This window comes from Diadema setosum, chromosome 3 (assembly GCF_964275005.1).
Source record: "Diadema setosum chromosome 3, eeDiaSeto1, whole genome shotgun sequence".
In the NCBI taxonomy this organism is placed as follows: domain Eukaryota; kingdom Metazoa; phylum Echinodermata; class Echinoidea; order Diadematoida; family Diadematidae; genus Diadema; species Diadema setosum.
In genome coordinates, this window is record NC_092687.1 from 13,168,182 (window position 1) to 13,189,128 (window position 20,947).

The window sequence follows — 20,947 nt, forward strand, 5'->3', positions numbered from 1 at the left end:
ATATCATATCGGCAGGTCCTTTTTGAACAAAGTGTATAAATACCTTGGCATCTTTAGATGCCAATAAAAATAACATTGTTTTCCTGAACCCAGTCCCTTTTAATCTATTGAAGACTAGGCCCGAGTGTACTCGGCCGGGTGTCCATGGGAAATGTGCGTTAAAGCAGAATCAGCTCATCTTCAACGGGTTAAGTGAAGTGACTACTTTGGCAAATGAGCCCCTCTTACTCTTTTGTTAAGCGTTGTCCTCCTCCGCAGAAATAATGGGTATTTTGCGAAACTGCGAGCGAAGGTGATTTTCTTATTTCAGTAACGCTGTTATATGGTTTTAAGACACACAATCTTTGCAAAAGCAAAACATCCCAGATTAATCAAATGAATATATCTCAATAAAACATCATGTCAACATGGCCTCAGTGTATACGTTTGGATAAGACAACGCAGATGATAAAGTGGTCATACCTTTTGTAACAAATATCTTCAGCAGTAATTTAGATATTATTTCCATATCATATGAGTCTCTTTTATCCCTGCGCATATCGGCTTGTAAAGTTTGAACTTCATTTTTTTCCCCTCAAAATTGTAGTACAACCAACTCATTACATGTTTAAAAATCTGAGAAGATAATTTAATGTAACATTTCCTGAATTGTATGCGTGTTTATGTTTTGTTTGTGTGGTTACATACATGCTCACCAATTTTCAATTGCCATCTCTGTGGAAACGTAAAACATAATATACATTTGTGACCCTGCATCACAAAACGAACCGAAAATCGCCGGAAATGAAATCTTAGTTAAGAGCATATCCTGGAAGAACAGAATTTAAGCTTTAAAATGATGTATAACTCAAATCAAATGAACTCTCCTAATCTATCTAAATATTGGAAAGAATGCCACTCTTGGGCCTTCTCATACTGAGCTCCTTCGAGTCTGAGATGTAAAGAGGAGGGTGGGGGGGGGGGGTGGAAAAGAATGGGTATTCATATCTTTATCCACTGGTATCGCATGATGATAAAGCTTTCAAAGTGCCTAATGCACTTCAAACTATTCCAAGTACAGTATGCTCCATCATTCAACATTAAATTTGTAAAGGGGTCTATGAGAAATAGTGATGTGGCTTATAAAGATTAAAAAAATATCATATCACTACTTACAATGAGAGAATAATTCTCATAAATATGATGATCATGCGGTATCCTGTTTCAAAATGATCCGCAACTTGTACCGAGCTGAAAGTAAATGAGTGAATGAATGAATTAATGAATGCCTAGCGGCACAACTGCCGCAGCCATGAAACTTGAACCACGGATCTTATAATTAACAGTCCATGCTCTTATCCACAGAACCAAAGCAGCTCCTTACTGTACGTATGGGGCAATAATTGTGGTTACCATGGCAATAAGTTACATCCTCAAAGCTGATTGGTGGCTTTCTCACTGCCACCATAAAAAAAAAAATGCACTTAGTGTGAAGTACTGCGTGTGCCATCCTCTATCATGGAAATAGAGGGAGAAAGGGAGAGAGCATTGTAAAAGTATAGAAGGTCAAATCCTTCTTGAACTTTGACCTCTGACCTTTTGCAGATGAGGAGAGTGTTACCCCGGCTGAAGAATCCGGTGTACTTGGCTCCCGTCATTTCGATCATCGTCTTCACGTCGTTACGCTCCCCGCCCTCAAAGCCAGTCACTGCGATAATCTGCGGGATACAGGGCACTCTTGTTATAACAAAGTTCTTAGAACTGGCTGCAGTTTCCTATCCTTTAATCAAAATTTCATTACAACTAAAGGGTAAAGTATATACAGAAATTTAGGACCTGCATTTCTACTTCATTGCGATAAGGAGTTGGTTATAATCACGTTTGTTATAACTATATTAAAAAGACATGTTAGCATGGGGAGACTGTACATTGCGAAGGTTGGTCCAACTCAGATGTAGTTGGGAATGCTACAGCTTTACATGCAGCACACAGACATAGCGGGCCTGATGTCTGGAATGCGCTACCTCAGCATGTTCGTAATTTACAAAAAATAGTTACTTTCAAAAGGCCGATCAAACATATTCTATTATCAGCTTCACGCTGAACTCCTGGATACTATTAACTATTCAACTTGCTGTGATCATATTTCCCCTGAAATCGACATTTGAATGGGATTTATGAGAAATTTAATCAATTTAATCAGTATAATTTGCTTATAATGACTTGACACTTTTTCTTGCTCTCTCTTGTCAATGTCCGACAGGACAAATAGGCACCACACGTGCATTTCTTCTTTCCCCCTCACGTTCCCATGCTCTCTTTGTAAATAACCCCCTCCCCAACTCCTATCAAGTATCATTTGAACTATTTGCAAGCATACAGATTGTGTGCACGGGAGTTGCAACGATTTTCAAGCTTTAAGCTTATGTTGCAATTCCTTTGCGTGTTCGTTACCTTGAATAATGCAGCTCTCTTAGTGGAGTTGTATACTATCCTGTAACTGCTTCTTATCAATGTATACTTACTGTATATATTCTGTCTTGGCTATATGAGATGTACTTGCATACATTTGTATGCATTCCTATTTTGTGAACACCAACACGCATGAAATCTTGAATAAATAAAAAATGAATAAACATACGAAGATGAAAAATGTTAACTGGAGTTGAAGGTTACCAGCAATATTGTTGGCTGTGGTGCACATACTGTATTCACTGATAAGGCAAATCTGCACTGGTTGCGGTTTTTAAATGTACCCTTGTTGGGAGCAAATGGAGATCTGTTCAGTCGGGCAAACCATCCAATTACACAGTATCCTATTACACTACGGTCTCTCTACTAAAACAGCAGAGGCATATCATATCCCTCCATTTTTCTCTGGAGGCATTAGACTATGATTAAATACAATGAATAATTATTTTCTTTTTAAAGGGATAGTACAGTATTGGTGGAGATGAGAATTGGGATTTTAACTTTTTGCGAGATACCAAGGAAACACTTATGATATAGTACAGAGCATACCATTTTAAGAGGAATTCAAAGTTTATGTGATGAAATTCGGGTTTGAAATGACTTAATCATCCAAAAACACAGTAAAACAAAGCGATCGTAATAAAGTGTGGGTCCCACACTTTATTAGAATCATTCTTTTTTGGATATCTCAGTCATTTCAAAACCAATTTTCATCCAATAAACATTGAATTCCTCATAGAATTACATACTCTTTCATATTTTCATAAGAGGTTTCTCATTATCTCACCAAAAACTGTTAGAAACCAGAAATTAGGCCTCAACCAAAACTATACGATCCCTTTAACCCGTTGAGGACGGGCTGATTCTGCTAACAACACGCATTTCTCACAGACATCTGCCCGAGTATACTCGGGACTCATCCTCAACGGGTGAAGATGTAAATAATTATATTTTCATGCTTTCGCGCTTCATCTTTTCAAGAGGGTAAAATGTTTTAGCTTACATATTAGCATTTTATTGTTAATAATCATTCCAATTCTGTCAGTGTGCATATTCTCTATGTAATGATATTGGATCTTGTACAAATGCTTTGGAATGGCAATAATCATTATTATCACTTTTCAAACAAATAGAAAGGTTACTTGGGTAGCAACATCTCGCAGTGATACAAGAGCAAATTTGAGGGCTAATTTATGAGAATAGATATGGTTCATAAAACTTAACATAATCTTTGATCTGGAAGATGCTATATACAGAAAACATGTAATATTATATCTCTTCATCTTGACTTTTAATATATCACATTCTATCCCTGTGATTCTCAATCATTTCCCACTTGCAGTATTGACATACAAGTCCTGACTCTCAACAGGATATGTTTGGGAATTACAAGGTATATAATTATTGACAACAGGTAGGACCGAACATGCCTACGCCGTCCTCACCTGCTCTTTACACAGTGGCGGCTGGAGTGGGTACGACGGGGCGGGGAAGTGCAGTGCCCTCCATGGTGGAAGCATGGCCTTCTTCTTGAGGCAGTCGTTGAGCCAGCTCGCTGTCACGCAGCGCTTACCGTCTTTCATCGCCTGACATGAACAGAGAAAACATTTTCACGTTTCTTCAGCGTTTCTGTGAGAAGCAGTTTTCTAAAAACACCTTTCAAGCACCACTGTGCACACAAGCAATCATTTTAATAATTTTCTCAAGTACTGCAAAGGTGGATACTTTCACGCGACTAATTTTTCGCGCTCAGCGGGTAAGAAGAGTTTGGCGTGTTTTTAATTTCGGGGAATCAAGACACCAACTGCTGAAACATATGGCAAGCAAAAATTTTTGCGTGCCTTTATTTTCACGCTAGTTTCTGGCTGTGCGAAATGCGCGAACATTTCAACACCGCGAAAATTTCCACTTTTACAGTATCCTTTTCTACCTATGCCATGTACATGTTACATCAGACAAGACACCCAGTGGGTCTAGTGCTCACCTATGTATCACAAGTTCACCTTCATGCATTCTCGTTGACAATTATCTATTATTAAAAAGTGCACAGCAACTGGAGGGACCTGTGTCTGTATGTCTCTTCTAGTATCACACAGGCAATAATACCTGCCAAACGTATAGAAAATCTGACTATACTTTTTTTTCCCCCTAAAACATGATCAAAATGTTAAATCTGGCCCCAAATTTGTTTCTAACTCTTTGGATGCTTTGACTGTGTAGTGTCACAGGAACCACACAGCCTTGTACACACTACCCCAAAGTCCCTTGAACAGGAAGGGTTAGGCTAGCCCCATCCCCTCCCCTCCCCCCTCCTTCCCCTCATTCATATTAAAAAGAAAATCACTGTAAAAATTTGATGCTCCTAGAAAAGAGGATATTTTTCAGTTACCAATTTGAATGGAATCCCATTTTCTTTGCTCATTTTTCCACTATTGAACAATTTTCTTACATACATAATAAATCAAACAGTACAGAAAGCGAAAAACGGGCAGAGCTTACCAGCCGGAAAATGTCCGTCCTCTGCGTGTCGCACAATACTACAAAAATCAATTTTTCATGAAAATTACAAATTCCATCAACTTGATATTGACATATGTTAAGGGTAGCAATTATTCCCTCTGCTTTCTGAAAGCGGTTGGTCCACTGCTCTTTCATAATTCTAGAATAGTGAATTTTTGTTGAATTTCCTTTATATTTTCTTTGTATTGTTGTCCACTCATACGTCATATCCTCTAGTAGTCTCCTCATCCAGCGGTTCCAACACCAAAACTTTAAAAATTCATAACTTTTGCATCGATTGTCCGATTTTCCTCAAACTTTCACTGATGTGTTCTACTAATGTTGCTGCTTTCACTCAATCCACATTGCTCTTTGGGTTTACCTTCCCTTTAAAGAATAAAAAGGTTGGTAACCCTCCTGTGTGAAAGCAGTCAAGCAGTACCTGTATCTCCTCTTCGCGGTCAACTGTGTGTGCCATTGAACGATGCAAAATTATCAATGGGACGTGAGATTATGAACAGAGTGTGCGTTGATAGGCTCCCAAACTCGTTAGTCACACATTTTAAAGGCATAAATGGGGTAAATGAAAAGTCAAAATATGAGCTCAGACTTGATTGATACATAGGCTTTCCTACAAGTTTTACAGCAAATCAGCACACTTCTATGTTGAATACAAAGGGAAATGAGACAAAAAAAAAATGCACATGGTTTTGATAGAAAAAGGGAACTGATATTGATAGAAGAAACTCTACTCTTTTGATCTAAGTCATTTTTCTGGTCAGCATAACAGAAATACACGTTAATTTAGGCCATGAATGCAAACACTCTTGTCTACATGTTGGGAACCCGGTATACCTGGTATTCCATAAGGAACGGGTAAGGGGTACTGCCGGGGTAGACTTTCTGCTACATGACAGATACACCACTCATAAACATACAACTATTTTCATCTCCAAATTTCCTACAAACTCCACAAAAGGACAACACTGAGGAGGACTTTTGCTGGGTTGATGCTGTCATGGATGTCAAGGGCATTGCAGTATTATGAAAGCTAAAGAAAGGCCAATTCTCTTTGCAGTTACTATCAACAAAATACAATAATTTGTGGTCACATCGTTTATGATGAAGCTTGGCATGAGAAGGTATAAAATAAATTGAATTGAATTGAATTCAATTAAGATTGGAATTTGCAACAAGATGAGATATTATTTACCACCAGCGGAAGCATCATGGCCACAGTAGTGAATCTCTGGAAGAGGCTGGAGCCCACCGTAGATGTCCAATCTGCCCTTGTGACCCCCTGGTCTACCGCCGACCGAGTTTAGCACCTGTAGTAAAGGAAACGGGGGGGGGGGGGGAGAAAAGTTCTTGAAAACTGGATTGTCCAAATTTCTCACTTCAATTTCACAGCCAAAAAAAAATTACCATATTATTTAGAGAATGTTTCACAGAAATTGCAGATTGCAAAAGGCCATACTAATATTAAAGGGTATATATCAATTATTGTAAATTTATATTGTCAAGTTTCTGTGGTAATATTCTCTACTGTGTACAGCAATGAAATTGAAATATAAGGGAAAGACAAGCTGCTTGTTAGGCTTTGTTTTCAGCTACTGTTAGGTCAGTTGCGTAAAGGAGGCAAAAGTAACAAACCTGGGATATGCTTCGCTTGTCTGTGGGTGTTCCAGTCATGGAAGGGAGAAACTCCGCCTTGTTGGTGATGTTGCGTAGCAGACGATTCTTTGTGCTGGCTTCGGCAGCCGGGGGCATGCTGGGGGGTGCAGGCTGGCCGGGCGTCGTTCCCGTTCCGTGCTTGTGTTTCTTCTTATCCTTCTTCTTCTTCTCCTTCTTGTGCTTCTTCTTCTTCTTCTTCTCTTTCTTGTGCTTCTTCTCATTGGCCTTGTGCGACGGCGTAGGGGTGCTGAGGCCGGCACTAGATGTCGTGCCGCCGAACGTCTCGCTAAAGCTGCCCGCCGATTGGCTGAACGTTGAGGAGGTGGCCGTGTTGCTTGATGGCGGGGCATCGCGGGCCGGCTCCGGGAGTGCAGATATGTCCGGCAGGGGCATCAGATCATCCGCCCATGGAAGCTTGAGTTTTGGTCGCGCTCCTTTCTCCTTCTTGTCCTTCGCGGCTTGCTCTGTCGCCGAAAACAACTCCCCCTCCTCTTCCACTGCCACTTCTTTCATCTCAAAGTCCATGTTGGGGGCGCTATCAACGACCATCTTGTCGATGATATAACGCGGATGGTATGGCCGCTCCTCCTCCATCCGCTTTGCTTGAATGGATTCCAGGATCCACTCCGGGCTGACGATCTTGATTTCGTTGTCATGCTGTGCAGCACACTCATATTTTGCCTGGAGGAAATAAGATCAGCAAATTTGAAGCCTTTTGAATCAAAGGTCCTCTGCAATGCTAAAGCATGTTGACTAGTGTTGCTTCATGATACCCTCAACATCAACTATGGAGCAAGGCTCAACAAATGCGATATGTCGACATTTGATCTGACATTACTATCTGCAGCACCAAGGAAATATTCATTTTTGGTGGTAGTATGATTATCAGGGACATCACTATTTGGCTTCTTCTTGTGGGGGCAATGTGGCATAGTGGATAGGACTCCTGACTCCCAATCGGAGGACCCGAGTTCAAATTCTGCCCAGTGCTTACTTCTTTGGACAAGATGTTTTTATCCACCACGTCCCTCTTGACCTAGATGCATAAATAGGTACCTGGCAATGCTAGGGTAAAAATAATGACAGGGCCCTCTCATAGAGCAGTTTGGCAACACAGAAGAAGCTACCCTGGATAGAAGATCTTATTGTTCTGATTTTACAGTGAACATTTCCTATTAAAGTCAAATCTATTTGGACTGAGGAAATAACTTCGACTTCAAGAAATTTCGACTTAATAGGGTTTAAAATCAATATAGTATAGAGAAGAGGACTTGAAAAGACCTTCGACTTTGCAATAGGCAATTATTTGACTTATGTGAGGTTGACTTGTGCAGGGTTGACTCTATATACGTAAGTGTAACACCCCTTTGTTGTTTTGCTTCTTGCATTGTAAGTAAAAATCAAACAATAGGATGGCAGGTACTTCCCATTCCATGTTGGACTCTTACATTGCTCTCTTCTTCACTTGGTACAGATGTGTGGAAACTAATTGTCAAGGAACAAAGGCAACTCAACCCCCCCCCCCCGAAAAAAAAGAAAAAAAGAGAAAGAAATGAGGCACATCAAGGGCAAAACAGAAATCGTTTGCATAGCTCACCCCTTCACACTTGGCCGTTACTAGATGGGTGCACTCCTTGCTCAGGTTCGCCCGGCATGTTCCCCCAAAGAAAGTCACCATGGCCCACAATGCATTGCGGTCAGAAGCTTGGAGCTGAGAGAAGAAGGCAAAACATGGATACTTACAGAGAACTGAGATAATTGTATCATCAAGTATACATCATTCAATACAACACTCTGGGACATCATGTACGGACAACAACATGAAGAAAGAGAGAAAATTCAACATTATATCTTCACTTTGCAAGCATAATGAAAGACCATTTGACTTTATGCAAATGACGCTAAACTCACCTGTGAAAAGCAGGCCACCACCTTGCTGAAGAGACGACTTGATTCTGGAGCGAAGGCCTTCCCGGGAAGGAGGACTTTACAGTGGATGGACATAGACACCCATTGTGGCTGGAATATCAGGATTGTAAAATGTTGTTTAGAAAAGAAGCTCTAGTACCATATCATATACGAGATGAATATGATAACAACAATGATAATAACAAAGATATTAATAACACTACAGGTGTCCCATGATTCACTTTGACCACTGTATAAGCTCTTATTTTTGGGAGGGTTTACTTTTCAAGAATTCTATGAATCACAGTTGGGTCGTGAATTTAACAACACACAAAAATGTCTCATTGCTCTTGGATGATAGTGCAGTTATGTTAGCGTCGGCATCAAGTCGAGAAAACAACATCTCACAAAAAGCAAAAGGTATTATGATAATAATAATAATAACAATAATAATAACAAAAACAACTCAAATTTCTCCTCAAGTTAACTTACAGTTGTACTGTCATCCACTTTCTGGTGCATTACATGATGTTCGCCTTGATTATCAGTACACTCATCTATGTACTTTTTAAGAAAAAAAAAATGGAAAAATAGAAGGACAATGATGAAAACAAATAAGCCTGTGTGCACTGCTGGTACGCATCACCAAATTGTAGGTAGACTGGATCTTTTTGTCAAGGGGATATGTTTTGAGATTTTCTATTACTCTAGAGAGTTTTTGAGCACCCCCCTCCCACCAACCCCCCCCCCCCCCCCATGACACACTACTCACCGAGATAACCGGAACTTCAAAGAGGTCTCTGGCCTCGCTGACCTCCGGGTGGTCTTCATCCTGGGCGATGACGTGAGTGACCCGGTCTGTCAGGTAGGACTCCTCCCTGGCTCCGCCCTTTTCAAGCAGCTCAGTTATCTGGAGATGGAGAGACAATTTGATTGAAGCACAAAGAATGATAAAGACAAATGAAATAAGCATGAAGAATGATTAATTTCACCAAACTCAGGACAGTGCCAGAACATATTTCTTAATACAATGTGCATGACTCACACTTTGCTGTTCCCTTGTCTGAATACTGCATGTATGATAAATGGGTCTGTGTGTATCTGTTTGGCATTACGGGATTAACGTTAAGTCAATAGTAGTACAGTAGTACTAGTGCATAACGCGTAGTATGACCCTGCAGTGAAGCACATTATAATGCACATTATAATGGAGTTCTACCCTAACGTTAAAGAGGAATGGACAACCATGTCAGGTAATTTTTCTCTACTGTTCTACATTAATAGCTTAGTTATACCGTACACAACATATCCAGTTTCCAAAAAGGCATTGCTTACACACGTGCGGGTGACCGTGATGATACAGTTTATAACACGTATTCCCAATAAACATTTCAAATTTTTCGCGAAAAACTGCTTGTTTTTCACCACAGTTTGCTTGCTTGTGGTAACCCGGGCATAAATTTTTGTTCAGTGCGTGCGCTTGTAACAATTTTAAGCGGGGTGGCAGTATTCGGGCCCTTGGCGAGGTGCGGGCACCTCACTATACAAAGTACAATGTACGTACATTTGTAGTATGACCATGCAGTGAAGGGTGCACACTATAATGGGAGTTCTACCCTAACATTAACGAAGTATGGACAACCATGTCATGTTGTGCGTATTTCAAAGCAAAAATATTTTAGAAATCTATTCCATGATATAAAAGGGGATATCAAAAAAACATGGTTCCATATAAACAAACTGATCGGAAAGGGGAAATGTAAAAGCCTTCCCTCAGAAATGTATAATGGTGATATTTCATTAAGTACAAATACGCAAAAGGCTGAACATTTCAATCAGTATTTTGCAGGAATTGCTGCTAAGATAAGTGAAAAGATCCCAAGTATATCCAACACTTTTCAGGATTATTTGAAACCTGCAAAAAACAGCAAATCCTTATTTTTGAAGCCCACTACTGCATCTGAAATAATAATGCTAGCTCTGTCACTAAAATCCTCTAAGTCATCAGGCTCTGATGATATAGCTCCTAGGGTTGTCAAAGAGTGTATTCATAGCATTGCTATCCCATTGTGTGACATATTTAACAAGGAAAAGTAGAAATTACGCGGTGCGTAATATATGTCCCCGCCGGAAGTAGCATTTAGTAGCAAAATGTACGATATAGGTAAAAAGATGAAGGTCAAAGGTCAAAGAAGTCAAAGGTCAAAATTCTATGTAGAAGTTTAGAAGCCCTCACCTAGTGCCATCACATAAAGCAAACGGAATCGAAATCGGGTTAGAAATGGCGAAGGAGTAGCATTTTGTAGCCAATGTACAATATAGGTAAAAAAATCAAGGTCAAAGGTCAAAGAAGTCAAAGGTCAAAATTCTGTGTAGAAGTTTTGAAGCCCTCACCTAGTGCCATCACATAAAGCAAACGGAATCGAAATCGGGTTAGAAATGGCGAAGGAGTAGCATTTGGTAGCAAAATGTACAATACAGGTCAAAAATCAAGGTCAAAGGTCAAAGAAGTCAAAGGTCAAAATTCTGTGTAGAAGTTTTGAAGCCCTCACCTAGTGCCATCACTGAAAGCAAACAGAATTGAAATCGGGTTACAAATGGCGAAGGAGTAGCATTTTGTAGCAAAATGTACAATATAGGTCAAAAATCAAGGTCAAAGGTCAAAGAAGTCAAAGGTCAAAATTCTGTGTAGAAGTTTTGAAGCCCTCACCTAGTGCCATCACATTAAGCAAACGGAATCAAAATCGGGTTAGAAATGGCGAAGGAGTAGCATTTTGTAGGCAATGTACAATACAGGTCAAAAATCAAGGTCAAAGGTCAAAGAAGTCAAAGGTCAAAATTCTGTGTAGAAGTTTTGAAGTCCTTACCTAGTGCCATCATATAAAGCAAACAGAATCAAAATCGGGTTAGAAATGGTGAAGGAGTAGCATTTTGAAGCAAAATGTACAATATAGGTCAAAGGTCAAGGTCAAAGGTCACAACTGAAATTCTGTATAGAAGTTTCAAAGCTCCCATGTAGTGCTATCATATAAAGCAAACAGAATCAAAATCGGGTTAAAAATGGCGAAGGAGTAGCATTTTGAACATTTTGATCACACACGGACGCACACACGGACGGACACACGGACAGACGGACGGACGGACGGACACACACACGTACGGAGCCCGTTTCATAGTCCCCTGCTCGAACTCGTTCGGCGGGGACAATAAATCTCTGTCGCAAGGAATAGTTCTAGACAAGATGAAAATTGCCAAAGTAGTTCCTGTGTATAAGAAAAGTGATAAAAGAAACATTGAAAACTACAGACCCATTGCCTTGCTGCCTGTATTTTCTAAATTGTTAGAAAAATTGTATGCTCAAGAGTAAATAATTATTTACAATGTATCTGTAGAAGGCATTTTGATCCCCGAACAATTTGGTTTTCGCAAAAATTCTTCTACCAGTATGGGTGTATTGCATTTAACTAACATTATTGCTCATGCACTTGATGAAGGGAAATTTTGTCTGGGCATTTTCTTAGATTTGTCCAAGGCATTTGACACCATTGACCACCACATTCTTATAAGCAAACTTAAATTTTATGGTATTCGTGGAGTTCCTTTAGACTGGTTTAAAAGCTATCTGCAAAACCGAATGCAGTTTGTGGTTGTCAATGGGACCAAATCGCTTTCCACCCGAATTGATTGTGGAGTGCCTCAAGGCTCAGTGTTAGGCCCACTATTATTTCTTATCTACATGTATATCAATGATATCATCAGTGCTACATCATTGTTTACTTACTCACTGTTTGCTGATGATACAAGTCTTCTGTCCTCCCACAAGGATGTGTGCAGTTTAATATCTTCAGCAAATGATGAACTTAATAAACTTTATCATTGGTTTTGTTGTAATAAATTGTCACTTAATCTTCAGAAGACACAATGTGTTATTTTCAGAACAAGGAATAAGAGGATACCTTTAAACACCCCTTCTCTCATTATTGGTGGACATCAGGTAGCTACAAGCGAAAATGTATTATTCCTTGGTATTACTATCAATGAATTTCTGTCATGGAAGCAACACATTCTAAATGTATGTTCCAACGCTTCTCGGGGTGTTGGTGTGATGCATAAGCTAAAATTTATTGTTCCTAAAAGTGTCTTGACTACACTGTATAATAGCATCATAATGCCTCACTTGATGTACAGTGTATTGTAATGTTGCTTGGGGTAATACTTATAACAGTCATCTTCATAAATTGTTTATTGTACAAAAAAGAGCTATCAAGCTAATAACAAGCTCACACTTTACTAGGCCAAGTGCCCCCCAGTTCTTACAGCTGCGTTGTTTACCTCTAAATGAGTTAGTGTCTTTTAACTCGTTGGCATTCATGTACAAGCTTCACATGTCCAGTTCTCCCTCCTTATTTTTGGATTTGTTTGTCAAAAACTCAGTTGTTCATTCCCATAATACACGTCAGAAAAACCTTCTGCATCTACCTTATGTATCTACCAGTATTGCCCTAGATTCTTTTTATGTGTCTTGCATAAAAGAATGGAACGTGTTACCCTCAGTTGTTAAAGATATTACCACTTTTTCCAGATTTAAAGTGTTGACTCGGAAGTATTTGCTTCATCGATATTCTCAGTCTCATTGATGCTGCTCCTTTTGAATTCTAGATACATGACTTCATCTCATCCCTTTCCATTTGAGTAACTTAGTCTAAATGCCAATTATGTTTTGCTTTAAAATTCCATAGGTAGTGTGTGTGTGTGTGTGTGTGTGTGCACTTAGAATCCATCCATGTATGTTAAAGCCACAGTATAATTCTGGTTTATGGTAAAAATTAGAAATTCTCCTTTTGAAAGGGTCCTTACCTGTGGAGAAGTGAGGGTTCTGAGACCATACCACAAAGTAAAAAAAGAAAAAAAAAATACTGCTCCCTCTTGTGGTCATATATCACTAACCGATAAAATAAATTTTTAAATTGACTCGGGGGGGGGGGGGGCAATAAATTTGGTGTCAATTTTTTTGGTCTCTGGGGTGTGGTTGCTGCGATTCTTGAGGGATTCCACTAAAATTATTCTGTGGCTTTAATATGTTTGTTTATATTAGTGAGTTGTTATATCACATGTCTTAACTTGCCTTTCAGGGGTCTTATTATACAAGCTTGCTTTTCTAAGACCCCTCCACTTTACATTTACATTTGTATAATGCATCTACATGCATTGTCAATTTATATTCAAATATTCTGCAAATTGTTTTAAACGCATATTCAACAATGTATTCCTTGTTACATATTATTGTTTTTATGTAAATTTTTGTATTGTGGAAACTTTGAATAAAACTTGAACTTGAGGTAATTTTTCTCTTCTACAGTTCTAGGTTATACACAACCTAACCACGTTGCGGGGCGCTGTAACACAGTAACAGCGCCCCGAAGCATCGCATGCAATTTTTAGGAAGTATGGTTGGGTGTTCATAATATCGGACACCTAACGTTTTTCTATCAATAGAAACGTGAAAAATCTCACAATTTGCCTGAAATTTTACTCACGTGTGGAGAAAATACTCCGGATTCACAAGCGCGCACTGAAAATGCGATCTGAGGTACGCGCTCAAGATGGCGGCTTCGAACGCGTGGGGTGTCATTTTTTCCGCACTCAGTTGCCGGGCTCATATCGACCGACCACCCCGCCCTCTATTGACAATACGTATAAAGCGTACTTAAACGCGTTTTTTCGACAAGCTGCTGTTTTTTTCTAGTCGTAATTTTTTTCCCCAATAATATTTGAATAGATTTTGAATCCTTCGATATTACTTTTGAAGGACTGTTTGATGAATTTGACTTGATTTTCATTAGGAAACTTTTCATCGTAATTGAAATAAATTAGATGAGTCGCTTTGTTTTTTCACATTCATTTCTCGTTTCTGCATCAACTCGTACGGTCGTAGCGGGCGACAACATGTTTACTAGTATGTCATGTGTATGTGTAACGTGTGTGCACGATCGTACAAGCGGCGGTGACAATTTTGCGGTCAAAATCGTCAAATTTATTACGGAAGGATAGTCTACATCTAACAACGAGTCGGCAAAGGTAGGCCTAGTTATATGTAGTTACACGATAGACCTTATTCGATTTTGCTAAATTTCGGTAATTTAGAGGGAATACTTAGTTGTTTTCGCCACATTTTACTCGGTAGCGTAGCCCAGTGAAGAATCGAACACCGTTGCGCGTAGTCCCATGCGTACATTTTCTTTCTGTACGCGCAATGCCATTATAATGCGCGGTCGGTCGTTATGGACCCGGCCGGTGGGTTGGACCCCTACCATACTGCGACGCGTACAATTCTGTCACAAACTCACCGTTCAAAACGACACATGGATTCGCAACAAAAAGCCACATTTTGTAATACCATAATGTTGAATATTATAGCCGACTATGTATTACTCACCATTACCTCCGAAAACAAGAGAAATCGCCATCATCTTTGCTGGAACCCCACTCGACACTATCGACACTGAGGCTCGCCATTTTGAAAATATCACGTAAGTAAATTGATCTGGGCATGCGCAAATGAATATTCATGTTTACGTCATCTGCCATATATGTACAATATCATGTACAATGTTGCTCGTAGTTCTCGGACCATTCATAGCTATCAGTATCATCATCATGGAGTTCAAAGATGCTCTCAAGGAATTAGAGGAGGAGGCTGGAAATAAGTTTAAAGAGGAGCAGGTAGAAATAATGGAAAGCACAGTGAAACAGAAGGACACCTTAATGATATTGCCAACTGGATTTGGCAAGAGCGTTTGTTTTGGTTTCCATCACCAAATCTTGGATAAAGTGAGTATACAATGGCATCAATAAGTACAGTGAAAGTAGCAAACTGAAGCCATTGTGAATGTACAACATTTTACAGTGTGAAAGGAAACTTGATTTATAGATGAGACATCTGGGACATTGCCCCTGCAGACTGGAAAAAAACAAACAAACAAAGAAACAAACAAAGAAACAAACATACCCTCTATCATGAAAATCACCTGTTATTTTCTTAATCCGTCATATCTCCAGATGTTCACTATGTGTGCACTTCCTTTATTGCAAATAAATGAAGAGCTTGCAACCAAAAGGCGCTAAATCCATTCCGGCTACTTTCGAGTAAATTGATGTTTTTTAATTACACATATTACAGCTTGTTTATTCATTAGCTCTATGCTCCTAGTGGAAGAGCCATCACAGTAGGTACTAAAAATGCACATTAAAAAAATCCTGCAAACACCATTTATTTTTTATGAATTTTTATATTTCAGATTTTTTCGGATTTAGCGCCTTTTGGAAGAAATCATGGATTTAGCGCCTTTTGGAAGAAATACTTTTGAGTTGTTCAATAACATTGGTATTAGGGAATGTCATTAATGTGCAATCCAGGTAAATACTAGAGAACTGCATAAATTTACATCACAGTAGCCACACATACCCACACACACACACACCCACACACACACACACCCACCCAAACACACACCCACATACACATACACACACAAATGCACCAAAACACACACACATCAAAATGTGAAATCTTTCCCAGCATGCTGCTTTTAATTTTACTCATAATAGCAGCATACTGTACACCTATTCATTATACATTCCACACATGCAAAATACAACTGCAGCAGCAACAACAACAAATAAAATACTTTGATCTCCTAATGACACTTTGCACTGAATATCATGAAGTCTATACAGAAGGTACAGCGACTCAAGGAAAGTGAGGACTTGCAGAGATTGTGAAATCATGTTGACTGATAGTATTTACTTCAGGTGAAAATAAAATACAGGTTGTCATGCAGAAATCTGACTGCAACAGACATGAAAACAAATCACTATGATAAGCCCTCACATTGTATGCTTTACCTATTAATACTAAGAAAGCATCGCAAGGCTTTGCTTTAGGCTTTTTGATTTGGACTAACCAAACATCTGTTAAAAAAAAGAAATGTCAATTTACTAAAACTGTAGTACTTATTAAGAAGGCAACAGATGCACATGAAAGCACATCTGTGGACACAACTCTTTGTTTATACGTAAGTCAACAGCAATAAGGCCTACATCTAGGCATCTGTACTGTGAATCACATTCTCTTTTTTTTTTTGTCTTCTTACCATGCTCATTTCTAAAAAGTCATTTACAGCCAAAACAGGAGGTTTACCGCATGAAATGCATACCATCAAGTCCATGGCAGAATATCTCAACTAGTTAAAGTGCCTGCCCTAGGAATCATAATGTCTTGCCATAAGCTCGAGTCAGAGTTCCCTTCATCATTGGTGGCCACTGTTGCTTTATCCTAATTGCCTGAGATGTCCACTGTATTCAATATCAAGGAAGTCATCAAAGCACGGGCCACTAGGTCAGCCCCTCACCCAATTCCTGTCCACCGCCTCAATGCACGCAATATCACCTTGATGTTGTTTTCCAGGGATGTTTTCTCCTCCTCTCAGCTTACGTTCAATGATGTCAAAAACACACAGCCACTCGAAGTACGTTGCACCTACCGGCGTACTCAAGAAAGCTTGATTCAGCATTCAATGAGATTAAGACCACTGTGATGGTTCCGTTGTTTGGTTCAGTACGCATGAGCTCAGAAATGAACGATAAGCTCTGTGATTTCTCGCAATCCTCTGATTCACTGAAGAAATCTTGGCCTTTCATGTACTGCTATGAATGCATCCTGTCACCCTCCTGGTATAAGGCATGGTAAATGTCATCGATGTGCGCTTCTTCTTCTTGCGTATGAGGCAGCGGCAGCTAAATAACGTCCCTCAGTTGTTGTAGCCAAGTTACAGTCTCAGGAGTAGGGTGTGTCAGGTCCATGTTGTCAGGAGGGCGGAGATCAGGGCACTCACTCAAGATGTGTTGAGCAGTCTGTTCTGGTGCACCACACTGGCAGGCTGCTGACGGGCGTAGCCCCAACCGATGCATGGCTGCGTTGAAATGCCCAACTCAGGTTCGAATCCGATTTAATGACACCCACTCCCTCCTTGGGAGGTTTGCTCCTGGGGGGACAGATGTATTGGGCGTGACGAGGAGTTGGGCAGGTTGTTGGGTGTCTTGCCAGCTCAGTGACACTTGCTGCTTGCAGATATGCTGTAGGTTGTATGACTTCCAAGGATGATTTGCCAGTAACCTAAATTGGGAGAAGAATAAGAGAATTCAATCAAAAGTAATTAATACCGATGGCTTAGAATATCTGTCCACGTGTAGCAAACACAACCTCAAACTTCCAATTTTGATACATTTCTCAATAGCTTCTAGACAGCCATAGTGATTTGGAGCAACACTTACTCTACTAAAAGACCAAAAAGAAAGGGACTAGTTTGATTTACAGATTTTTTAACATAATTTTTTAATGTTTAATACAACCATAAAAAACCCACTAATGCCATCATATCAGGATTATAAGATCCATCAGTGAATATTAGACAGGCTCTATCTAATTCTATCATTACCAGGGCAATGCACCCGTGCTGCATAGACCAACTCGAACAGTTAGAAAAGTAGGTATCCAGGTCATTACCATTGCAACACAGCATAAGCAGTACTGTATAGACTGACTTGAATAGTTACACGCTGTAGATATACAGAAAACTTAACTGAGATAATGAGTCAAGGTAACTTCATTTATTGATTACAGTTCCTTCAACAGATAATTAGTGACATACTTGTGAAATGGACCCCACCACGGTCTCTCTATCATCAGTACTAAATAATACGGCAGCTTACCTGTTACATCCCCACCATGTGGTGTTCAATATGGTGCTTTCTTGCACAATACAGAGCTAATACTGAGGTATGTGGCCCCACCAAACGACACTTTAATATGCATGATTGATACAGCAACAGGACCAGTTTCCACTGCATACAATGTAGCAATACACTTCATTTGGCATACTCGTGAAGTAGGCCCCACCACTGCGTGTCGGTACTAATACTACAGCGGCTCGCCTGTTTATACTCGTGAATTCAGCCCCACCGTGTGGCGTTCAAGCACGGTGTTGGGGCTTTCTTCCACAGTATACAGAAAACTTGTGAATGTGGCCCAACCAAACGGTGTTTACGAGCAATTGATACAGAGGCGGCGCTGATTTCCACAGCATAGTCCTCCCTTTCTCCCGTTTTTTTTTTTTCTTTGGTCTTCATGTTTTATTCTTGGAAAGACTCCCTAATGTTCCTCGACTAATTCAACAGCCAATTCAACTATAAGTACAACCCTAACCTAAATTTAAACCCTAACCCTAACCTAACCTTGCTTAATTGCTAAATGCACGAGTGCAAGCACACTGCTGTGGGGCCGATTTCACGATTTTGCCCTTCATTCTATCCTTGGAAAGACTTCCTCATGACCCTTGATTATTCTTACCATAGGTATACAACCCTACGCTAAACTAACGGCATATACTTGTTAAATAGGCCCCACCACTGCATGTCAGTATTGGTTCACATCAGCTCGCCTGTTTTATACACACGCAGCCCTGTTGCTGCAAGTCCACCCTATGTTAGTAACGTTAGTAGTAATTTACCTTGCTTGGCATTGCATCGCCGAAAAGTACCCTGTTTATACACACACAGCCCTGTTGCTACTGTAAGTCCACCCTATACGTTAGTAGTAGGCCTACTGGTAATTTACCTTGCTTGGTATTGCATCGCCGAAAAGTACCGGTAAATTTACCCTGTTTATACACACGCAGCCCTGTTGCTAATTGCTGTAAGTCCACACTATAATATCTGGTAGTACTTTAGCCCCGGAGACCCGCCGTTCTGCGGCGGGGTCCTGGCGGCTACCCCGCAGTTTCGTGCAAGTGAGAATCACGAACAACTCCCTATTGCCACATATACGGCAACTTCACAAATAAACCATAGCTAAATGTCCATCATAAACACAGTGACAATATAAAATGAAATATACACTACCCCAGTGCCTTGGTTCTTCTCACCAATTTATCTGGAAACTGCATAATTTTCCACATTTTTTAGGAGTAGGCGGTCTGCCCTAGTGGAGAGCTTTGCTGCTATTTTGAACGTGTTTAGCCATCAGTACGCATCTACGCATGCGTAAACAATGACGTCAACGTTACGGACGCAAAAGGATATGAATAATGCATCATCGCATGGTGAATATGCATCATGTAGCGAGTAATACAGCTGTCAATGCACTGCACTGAATGCATTGTGTGCGCATGTGCAAGTGATTGTGAGTTTTAGTGAGCATCGGTGAGCTGAAGATATTTGCCTTATAAGACAGCATTTTCTGCATCATAAGCAATGAAATGCATCAAACAGTCGCCGATAAAAATCATTTAGGTTTAGTCCACCCATGTAAGTATTGCCAGTAGTTTTTGTTGAAAAATTAAGGAAATACAGCGCCGTAACGGCACCCGTTTGGTACAACATTAAAATATCGAGGCCAAAACGGCGCAGCCCCAACACTGTACGTTGTACGTTGGGGCTGCTGGTCGCAGTTAGTAGTACTTTAGCTACTAGTATAGGCCTAGTAGTAAATTTACCTTGCTTGGTATTGATTGCATCGTCGAGCAGAACCCGTAGATCAAAAGGTTTAATTTACTAAAACATATTATATAGTACTAACATTTAATAGAGCTGTAACGTTAGAGCTCTACACTACAGCCTTGTACAGGTAAACATTTAGCTGGTAGCCAACACGTAAAATACATAATCAGCTGATAATTTACATTGATGCACGACGAGCCCTGTTTGTGGTGCCGGTGCATGGTGGGGCCCATTTCACAATTTTCCCCAGCAGATTATTGATCCCATTGAATGATTAATTATAAAATTTGTAATAAAACCCAAATATGACATTCTACGTTGCTCATAAATCAACTCAACATGTTCAAAATAGAGTATGATGCCCATCTCGGTCCCAACACCAAGATGCACATATGGGACTGACTTAATCTGGGCGTCGTACAGATAAGTAAACTCACCTTTCACAGCTGTATTTCCACTGCTTAGCCTTGCATTTCTTCAACACTGCTTCATTTTTCCACTTTTCGTACCACTTTTTAGATCACCGGCAGTCTTGAGTCTTTCATCCATTATGAAACTGTCATGTACTTTCGACTGATAGCCATGGTTCTGTACAGCACTACAGACAACAGTGGTGACCGTGAAGAATTGCCATTGAACTATGTAGTGCAGTATCGCTGCATGTAATAGTACGTGTTGCATGTTCTCATTGGTCAGAGCACCCCTAGCTGGCGTGCTCTGACCAATCAGAGACCGGAATAGAGAAATTGGATATAGCGCCTTTTGGTTGAAAGCAAAAATGGATTTAGCGCCTTTTGGTTGAAAGCGTGAATTTCATGCTTGATTTTTTCATATTTCCTCAAACAATTTTGATTAAATT

General features: G+C 40.0%; 1 protein-coding gene across 1 annotated transcript; it reads right to left on the reverse strand.

Annotated features, from left to right (window-relative positions):
* Nucleotides 1-852: 852 nt before the first annotated feature.
* On the reverse strand, nt 853-20,105 carry LOC140246557 (PAX-interacting protein 1-like). The gene is made up of 11 exons (XM_072325900.1): nt 20,085-20,105; nt 17,555-17,707; nt 9,305-9,442; nt 8,536-8,643; nt 8,222-8,335; nt 6,604-7,305; nt 6,164-6,278; nt 4,951-4,988; nt 3,897-4,037; nt 1,576-1,697; nt 853-931 (listed from the first exon to the last, which is right to left on the reverse strand). Exons 1-11 carry the CDS (start codon nt 20,103-20,105, stop codon nt 853-855), a joined length of 1,731 nt encoding a protein of 576 aa, XP_072182001.1.
* Between the last annotated feature and the right edge of the window lie 842 nt (nt 20,106-20,947).